General features: G+C 49.2%; 1 protein-coding gene across 1 annotated transcript in view; it reads left to right on the top strand.

The window, feature by feature from the left end:
- The window catches only part of LOC125046515, a 42,793-nt gene extending 33,614 nt beyond the window's left edge, over nt 1-9,179 (top strand). The window contains exons 11-13 of the mRNA XM_047644293.1: nt 3,965-4,020; nt 8,759-8,876; nt 9,016-9,179. Coding sequence (XP_047500249.1) covers nt 3,965-4,020; nt 8,759-8,876; nt 9,016-9,179 — 338 coding nt within the window. The remainder of the gene's footprint in view (nt 1-3,964; nt 4,021-8,758; nt 8,877-9,015) is intronic.
- Nucleotides 9,180-9,411: the final 232 nt, after the last annotated feature.

Here is a 9,411-nt window from a genome sequence, read left to right as displayed (position 1 = left end):
GGCGGGGGCGGGCGGGGGCGGGCGGGACCAAACACATGCGCGGCTTTTATACGCACTCGACATCCACTGAACGGCGTGTTTTTTTCTTTTTTTTTTCTTACGAGACCACTTTGAACAACGGGGAAATATATATAAAATATATGTTTTCTAAATCTTTCTTCTCTTTAAGTGCTTTGGGGAATTAAATATCTAAACTGATTTATCCCAAACAAAGAAAAATTCTTAAAAAAAACAACTAAACACAACCCCCCCTAAAAAAAAAAATAATAATAACAATAAATAAAACAAGAACCAGCAACTCAGTATGCCCTTAAATAATAATACAAAAATCCAGCCAGGAATAAAAAAACAAAACAACGACATTAACCAAACAAAGAGAACGAGACGGTAGACCACCGCACGAAACCTTACATGCCAGAAAAATACGAAGCAACAAAAGACAGCAGAAGTGAAGACTAAAGTGGAAAAAAGGAGCAGATACGATCACCCAGGAAGCCTTTCCCACGACCCGAAGTCCCACGCGGAATGCACGCACGCACGCACGCACGCACGCACGCACGCACGCACGCACAGACCACGGCAATCATACACATGTACAAGCAAACAAGCAAAGGGATGAACTCACAAGGACACACTAATATACACATTTAGGCAGATAGACGGACAGATAGACATATAGATAGATAGACAGCCGGGCATATAGATAGGCAGATAGACAGAGACTTACACATACACACAAATATACGTATATAGGGACAAACAAGCAGATAAAAGCACACGGACACATTCTCACACAGACAGACATGCACACAAGCATATACGTCCATGCATTTCCAGGGAGATAATTTGCCGCATCATAACCGTCCTCCTCCTCCCCTTCCTCCCATATCTATCTCTTTTTCCATTCCCTCTCCATTTCCCACTCCAACTCCAACTCCCACTGCCACGCGCATTTTCACTCCGCCTCTCTCTTCTTCCTCATTCTCCCCCATCACCTCCTCCTCCCTTTTCCCATCCTCACACTCTTCTAGCCGACTCAGCCTTATTCCTTCTCCTCGACTTCCCATCTCTTTCCCTTCCTTTTCCATCCTCCTCCTCTTCCCATCTTCTCCTCTTTCGATTCTTCTTCTCCATCTCCTCATCCTCCTCCTTCCTCCTCCTCCTTCCTCCCTCCCTAACCTCCCCGAAAGCCACACCTTCCGCGTTCGCACGTGCAAGGATTTTTGAAACCCATCCCGCTCGCCGCCGCCGCCGCCTCCGCCTCCCGCCAATGCCGACGGCGAGCAGAAGACGACTTACGACGTACGTGACGAAACGCGACGCCGATGCCGGTGTAACAGACCCCGCAATTGCCCGCCGTCGAAATTGCAACGAACGAAAAAAAGAAAAGAAAAAAAGAGAGAGAGAAGAAGAAAAAAAGAGAGAGAAGAAGAAAAACAGACAAGAGAGAAAGAAAGAAAACGAAAAAATCCCCCCGGCGCGCGGGTCCGTTGCCCTCCAGCACGCGAACCTCCCCCAACTGCAATAATGCGCGCCCGTAATCACGCGCCTAATCATAGCAATGGCCGCAACGAAGTATCAATAAAATGGCAACATGTGCATAAAGCCGGGTTCAGCGTGAGAGAAGACGACTCTGAAGGGCGAGACGACGCGGCCGCTAAGTGGAGGCCGGGCCGCGCTGATCCTTAATCATCATTTTGCTATTAAATGGTTTTGCATTTATAAGACGGACACGCTCTGGACGCACTCAGCGGCGAGACCTTTTGAACGCCCGGGGAAGGAATCGCTTTCCCTATGAACTCCTTTGTTATTATTATTATTTTTTGTTGTTTTTGTCAAAATGCTAGTGGCAATAATAATAATAATAATAATAAAATAAATAATTTTAATCAAATTAAATCCTTTTATTACCTAAAGAAGTCGAGTTTACAAACAAACTGACCTTTCCAATCTAACTCCAAGTTCGAGGTTGAGTTAGACTTTTCTTAATCAGGCCGACACAGAGATTAAAACAAAAACGAATGTCAGCAGCGACAACTGCATTTAACTGAATGATAATAAGAATAACAATATTACTATTATTACTATTATGAACTGCCATGCACTATTATTAAGATAAAAATGAAAATAATTAAAATGGTAACCAAAACAATAATAACAATATTAACAATAATAATGAAAATAACAATAATCATAAATCTTACTAATATTATTATCATAATAATCACGAACATTGCTATCATTATCAATATTATGATAATCATCACCATTACTATTATCATTATCAATATTCATTATTACCTTTATCGCTACAATTACCAGTATTATACCACCACAACCATTACCGACAACAACACGAATAATAATAAATAATGATAATAACAAACTGCAACGATGAAAAAAAAAAAAAAAAAAAAAAAAAAAAAAAAAAAAAATCCTCGTTCGTCCGCGCTCGTCTCCTCAAACACTTCAAGTCATCACGATCATCACTACTGCCATGATCGTCAATGCCATTGTCATCGTCATCACCTTATCATCATCAACACCATTACAATTACCACCACCCCATCATCACCATCATCATCATTATCCCCATGCTCATCATCACCATCATCATCATTATACCCATGCTCATCATCACCATCATCATCATTATACCCATGCTCATCATCACCATCATCATCATCCCCATCATCATATCTACCTTCATCTACGACACAAGCACCACGATACCCCCCCACCCCCCGCCCAGACCGAGGCCGAGGCTTGCCCATGCATCACCATCACCATCATCACCATCGCCACCACTATTCATCATCCCTACTCGGCGTAAGTACTTATCATATGTCGTGACAGTGTAATCAAAGGCGGAGTTTTGTAGCATCGATGACGAGGCAGTAAATACTCCCCCTCACACACTTCCCTCCTTGCCTCCCTCCTTGCCTCCTCTTTACATTCCTCCCTCTCTCCTTCCCTACCTCCCTCCCTCCTAATCTTCATCTCTCCCCACCTTCCTCTCTTCCTATCTCCCTCCCCCTCTACCTTCCTTCCTTCCTTCCTTCCTCCCCCCTCTCTCCCTACCTTCCTCTCTCCTTACCTTCCTTTCATTCTACCTTAAACACTTCCCCCTTCCCTCTTTCCCTTCCTACCTTCCTATCTCTCTCCCTCCCTTCCTCTCTCCGTCCCTTCCTCTCTCCGTCCCTTCCTCTCTCCGTCCCTTCCTCTCTCCGTCCCTTCCTCTCTCCGTCCCTTCCTCTTTCCGTCCCTTCCTCTCTCCGTCCCTCCCTCTCCCTATTTAGCGTCGCGATCCCGAAGGACACAAAAAACAGAGATAAATCAGGTGAGAGGAGGAAGGAGGAGAGAATTGTGAAGAATTGGTGGAGTAGGGGAAGGGGAAGGGGAGGGGGAGGGGGAGGGGGAGGGGGAGGGGAAGGGGGAAGGGGAAGGGGAAGGGGAAGAAGGAGAAAGAGAAGGGGAAGGAAAAGCTGGGGAGAAAAAAAAAAAGAGAAAAAGAAAGAAAGACAGAGAGAGAGAAGAGGGGGTATAAGGAAAAAAAAAATAGATGAGTAGAGCAAAGAGAGAAAAGAGAGAGAGAGAGAGAGAGAGAGAAGAAAATCGGAGAGAAAACGAGCATTCGGATCACTAGTCGCTACGGCGTTGAAATCTCCATCACAGCAACCCCGGGAGATCGTTCTTCCCCCTTCCCCCTCTTCCCCCCTCCCAACACCACCTTATTTCCCTATCATCTCTCTTTGCTCCCTTCCCTGCATCCCTGACTCGTCTCTTCTTCCTCCTCCTCCTACTCGTCCCGTCCCGTCTCCTCTTCCTCTTCCTCTTCCTCCTCCTCCTTCTCCCTCCATCTCCTTTTCCTCCTTCTCTTCCCATCTCCTCTTCTTACTCCTCTTCTTCCCCTTCCTGTTTCTATATCCTCTTCTTCATCCTCCTGCTCTTCCTATCTCGACAGGGCAAGAGGTGGGCGTGGCGAAGATGACACGCCCACTGACGGAGGACAACGATAAGGTCCGAGGATGTCAACTGGAAACTCACTCCCCTATACCTATGGCATCACGAAGGGGGGGGGGGGGGTACCACGTGGATTTTGGTACTCGCGATCCTTTTCTGCCCCCCCCCCCTCCTCTCTCTTTCCCCTTCAAAAAAAACTGCGAGACAGAGATAGATAGATAGATAGATAGAGAGAGAGAGAGAGAGTGTAAGTGCGTGTGCGTGTGTGACTTGGCAAACACGTTTGGTTAGGTGACAAAAGTAAAAAAAACAAAAAAAAACACCCCGCTCCTCACAAAAAAAAATAAATAACTAAAAAAAAAAAAAAAAAATAAAAGAAAAATCATAAAAAAAAAAACATACATAGATGCTAGAACTGTCGTGCACCTTGAGCAGCACCCGGGCGCTGGCTCCCTCGCCCCCGCCTCCGCCCGTCCTCCTCCTCCTCGGGGCACCCTCCCTCCCTCCCCTCCCCTCCCCTTCTCCCCCCTCCCTTCTCCTCAGCCACACTTGATTCTTTTCAATGTACCCCCTTGTCTGTCTGTCCCGCCTTCCATCCTTCCCCCTTTCCCTCCTCTTTCCCTCCCTCCCTCCCTGCCCCCTCTCCCCGCCCATTCCCCGCCCACATGCGTGTCCACGGCGTGTGAGAGAGCGGCGGGCGGGCCATATACGGGAAGTGTGGGCGGGGGTGGCCAGGCGGGTACAGTACACACCGGGCTACACCACCTCCGGATAATTATCTACACCAGTTTTTGTGTGTAGCGGCCAAAGGGGGGGAGGAGGCAGGGGTGTACATGGCTGGAGGGGGAGGGGGGGAAAGGGAGGGAGGGAGGGAGGGAGGGAGGAGGGAGGGAAGGAGGGAGGGAGAGGGAGGGAAGAAGAAGGGAGAGGGAGGGAAAGAAGGAGGGAGGGAGGGAAGGAAGGAGGTAGGATGGAAGACGGTGAATTAACATGGGGGAGGGAGAGGGAAGGGAGGAGTGGAAGAAGGTGGATTAACATGGAGAAGGGGGGGGGTAGGGGGTAGGGGGAGGTAAAGCAAGGAAACATTTCGCATCGCAGCTCGAATGTGACTCAGCTCCCCCGCCCCTGAGACACCTGCACACGCACGCATCTGCTAATAACCCCAGAACAAACATTTAGAGTACGCATGCCCTAAATACCAAACAGCAAGCGAATAATTCCCTCTCTCTCTCCCTCTTTCTTTCTTTCTCTCTCTCTCTCTCTCTCTCTCTCTCTCTCTCTCTCTCTCTCTCTCTCTCTCTCTCACACACACACACACACACACACACACACACACACACACACACACACACACACACACACACTAATCTTACTTTCTCACTCTAACAATCAAACAAACGGACAAAGGAACACAATACCTATATGTTTACGTTTTAGAGGGGGGGGGGGCGAAGGTGGAAGGGGGGGGGGCGGAGGGGGAAGGGGGCGGGCGGAGAGGGACTGGGGCGGGGCAGAAGGCGAAGGGCGAATGGGGGGGGGAGCCACAAACCAACAAAAAAGTACAGAGAAGGAGCAGATGCAACAAAAAATGCAATAACGAGAGAGAGAAAATATAGAAAAGTGGAGAACCTAGAAGAAAAAAAAATGCAAATGAAAAAGTTATCTCATAAAACAAACAAATAAATAAATAAGTAAATAAATAAATAAATCCAGATCACACACTCCCTCAGCGCCTATCAGCCTTATCGCCGCCGCCTCTCCTGACTCCCCTTATCTGATGTCATCGCGGACACGCATCCGTACGCCCGTCTCCTAGTTAGCGGCTCTCTCTCTCTCTCTCTCTCTCTCTCTCTCTCTCTCTCTCTCTCTCTCTCTCTCTCTCTCTCTCTCTCTCTCTCTCTCTCTCTCTCATTCTCTCTCCTTTCTTTTTAACATTTTTCTTTTTATCTTCCCCCTTCTCTCTCCCTCTCTGTCATTCCCAGTTACCAGACTCACTCATCTCTCTCTCTCTCTCTCTCTCTCTCTCTCTCTCTCTCTCTCTCTCTCTCTCTCTCTCTCTCTCTCTCTCTCTCTCTCTCTCTCTCTCTCCCCCCCTTGCCTCACCAGTTCCTGTTACTCATCACCAGACAACCCCCAGTTAACCAGCCCCCTATCAATCTCTCACGTCATTCTCGTCACGTCATTCCCGTCGTCTTGCCGCGGCCAAACCCGCTTCTGAACCCCGGCTTAAATGCTACCAATCGCCTCAAAACCACAGTGCATGTCAACTCTGATGAAACCCTCTTTGCCGCTTCATTTCTGTTTACATTCCTTCATGTCTATTTTTTTATCACTTACTGTATACTTCTTAGACTCATTTTTATTTATATGTGTATGTATGTGTGTACGTGTGTGTGTGTGTGTGTGTGTGTGTGTGTGTGTGTGTGTGTGTGTGTGTGTGTGTGTGTGTGTGTGTGTGTGTGTGTGTGTGTGTGTATAACTGTGTGTGTGTGTAACTGTGTGTGTGTGTTATACAAACACCTATATACATATACACATCTAAATGCACAAAGCTTTTTCATCATAATTTTGTGTTGGCAGAAGGAGAAGAGGGTGGGGGGGATAGCCGGTAGCCGCCGCAAGCCGCAGTCCGCTTCGGTCAAAATTCCCTGAGAAGTGAATAGATCGTCGCCCTAATTAGCCCCGCCGCCCGACGCCCGCGCGAACACCATCTTAAATGCTCGGCGGGCCAAGACTAGGCTATCCCACCGCCGCTCCCACGTGGGTTCAAGGTCGGGATTCCTACGTCGCTAAGCCGGGGGACTCGACCTTACGCACACCCAAGGGACAAGGCAGACGCCGCCGACCCTTTCGAGGAAGAATGCGAAGGGAGAAAGAAAGGAAGAAAGAAAAAAAAAAAAAAAAAAGGGAGAGGCGATTTTCTATTCCTTATACGTAAGTGCTGTTACGACGCCACCGACGTCGGGGCGAGACAAGGACAAGCCACAAGCCATACCGGACGGCAAGATGGTCCCTTATTAATAGCAATACACGAGAAAAACGATCTAATTGGCTGCAAGTTTCGCGACGGCTAGACGTGGCCGCACGCGCACCCAAGCCACACGATATATAAAGGCAATACCACATACATGCATGCAAACAATCATGCGAAGACGAGCGAAGTAAACACACACACACACACGGTCAGAAGAAACATCAACAATAATAGTAATACGAAGATAAGTAAAAAAGGAAGGGAGGGGAAGGGAGGGGAAGGGAGGGGAAGGAGGGAGGAGGGGGGAGGGGGAGGCAGAGGTGTAGGGGGAGGGGGAAGGAGGGGGGGAGGGAAAGCAAGGGCGAAGGGAGCGGAGCGGGGCGGGGCGGGACAGGAAGACGGTTGGTAAGAATGAACGGGTTGTAGCAAGCAATACCTGTTTGCGTGCGTGTGCGTGCGCGAGGATATCAGTAGAATACTAAATGAGAAAATGCAGGAAAAAAAGGGTCAGTGTGGGAGGGGGAGGGGTAAGGAGAAAGATGAAGAGGGAGAGAGTGAGGAAAGGGGAAGGGAGGAAGGAAGGAGAGAGTAGGTGGAGGGGGAAGGGAGGAGGTGGAGAGGGAAGGGGCGGGAGAGGGAAGAAAGGAGAGAGAATGAAGAAAAAGAGAGTAACAAAATGCGAGAAGGAGAGAGAGTAAGAAAATAAGAAAGGACGAGAAAGCGAAAAAAGAGAAAGAAAAGCGAGTAAGAGAGAGAAAGAGAGAAAGAGAGAGCAAGAGAGCCCAACACCCGAAAGGTCCCACCCCAACCCAGATGAAAGGAAAAGGGGGGGGAGGGGGAGGGGGGCAGGCACGCATCCGAAAGGGCGCAGGCACAAAGACGGCGAGGAGGAAGGGCAAGACAAAACGAAGGCAAACAAGAGAGAGAGGGGGGTAGGGGGGGGGGCGAAGGGCGGACTCAAACGAAAGCGGTCAGCGTGGGCTTCAAAAAGGGTGAAAACATCTCGTCATAAGGCAAGGCTTTCATCCCTATAGACGCCATTCAACGGACTCCAATACAAAAAAATAATGGCCCGTTACTTCACCGGGAAGAGAAAAAAAGAAGCTCGACGGAGTGGACACAAAAAAGAGGAGCCAAGCCTTAAATGTTTCGAAATAGATCAACACGGAACAACGGCAGAGAGGGCGAACAATGTAGTCCACTGTATATGTGGATAAATAAAGAGAAAACGCACATAAAACAAACAAACATAGCCTATATATATAAGGCGTGTGTTTGTGTGTGCGTATTTGTGTTTTTCTTTGTATGGGTGTTGTATGTTGTATGTTGTATGTTGAGTGCGTGTGCGTGTGCGTGTGTATGTGTGTGTGAAGGAGGGAAGGAGGGGAAGGGAGGGTGAGGGTGAGGGGGAGGGGGAGGGGAGGGGGGAGAGAGGGAAGGAGAGGGGGAGGGTGAGGGGGAGGGGAGGGGGGAGAGAGGGAAGGAGAGGGAGAGGGAGAGGGAGAGGGAGAGGGAGAGGGAGAGAGGGAGAGAGAAAGAGAGAGAGAGAGAGAGAGAGAGAGAGAGAGAGAGAGAGAGAGAGAGAGAGAGAGAGAGAGAGAGAGAGAGAGAGAGAGAGAGAGAGAGCGCGAGAACTTCAAAGAGAAGTGAGAGAAAAACTCGGGAAACAAGAGAGAACCCCCCCCCCCTCCGAAATTCGCAATTCGCAGAAAACACCGGAGAAGTAAGCGCGAGGGACACACAGACAAGACCCGCACACACACGCACATAAAAGAAACAGAAAAATAAACAGAATAAATATCGTCCCGGCCGACCCTCCAGCGACAGGGTACAGAGGGTACAGAGGGTACAGAGTTGGGTACAAGCAAGGAGCAGAGAGGCAAGGCAGGGGGCAAGAAACAGGGGCAAGAAGCAGGGGCAAGAAGCAGAGGCGACAGAGGTAGCAGAGAGAGCAAGCAAGTTTATGTAATAAGCACATCAGCTGTGGTGTGTCATTAACATTATTCTGGGCCGCGCGTGGACAAGTGGGACACTCTGCATTATGCATTGTCCCTGCACATGCAACCGCCCTCCTCCAGCCGCCGCCGCCGCCGCCGCCTCGGCCCCCGGAGCTTTCTTTGTTGATGCTCCAGTTCCTGCTTCTGTTATGCCCGTATTCCTGTTCTGCTCCTGCTGCCTCTGCTCCTGCTGCGTCTGCGTCTGCTGCTGCCCTTCCTATTGCCCCCGTTCCTGCTTCTGTTAATCTTCCTATTCCACTCGTTCTTTCTTTTATTTCTACTGCCCGTTTCTGGATTCTGTTTTTTTGCTACGTCTATCCCTCCTCCTCCTTCGTCTTCTTCTTCCACACCAACTTCCACATCAACTCCTCCTCTTCCTTCCTTCCTTCTCCCATCCCCCTCCTTCCTGCTCTCCCATTTTGTCCCTGTTCCTCCTCCTCCTCCTCCTCCTCCCCCCTATTCTTCTCCCGTCCCCAC

This window comes from Penaeus chinensis, chromosome 39 (genome assembly GCF_019202785.1).
Source record: "Penaeus chinensis breed Huanghai No. 1 chromosome 39, ASM1920278v2, whole genome shotgun sequence".
Taxonomy (NCBI): domain Eukaryota; kingdom Metazoa; phylum Arthropoda; class Malacostraca; order Decapoda; family Penaeidae; genus Penaeus; species Penaeus chinensis.
Note: the sequence above shows the minus strand (reverse complement) of the source record. Positions and strands in the feature narration are given on the sequence as shown.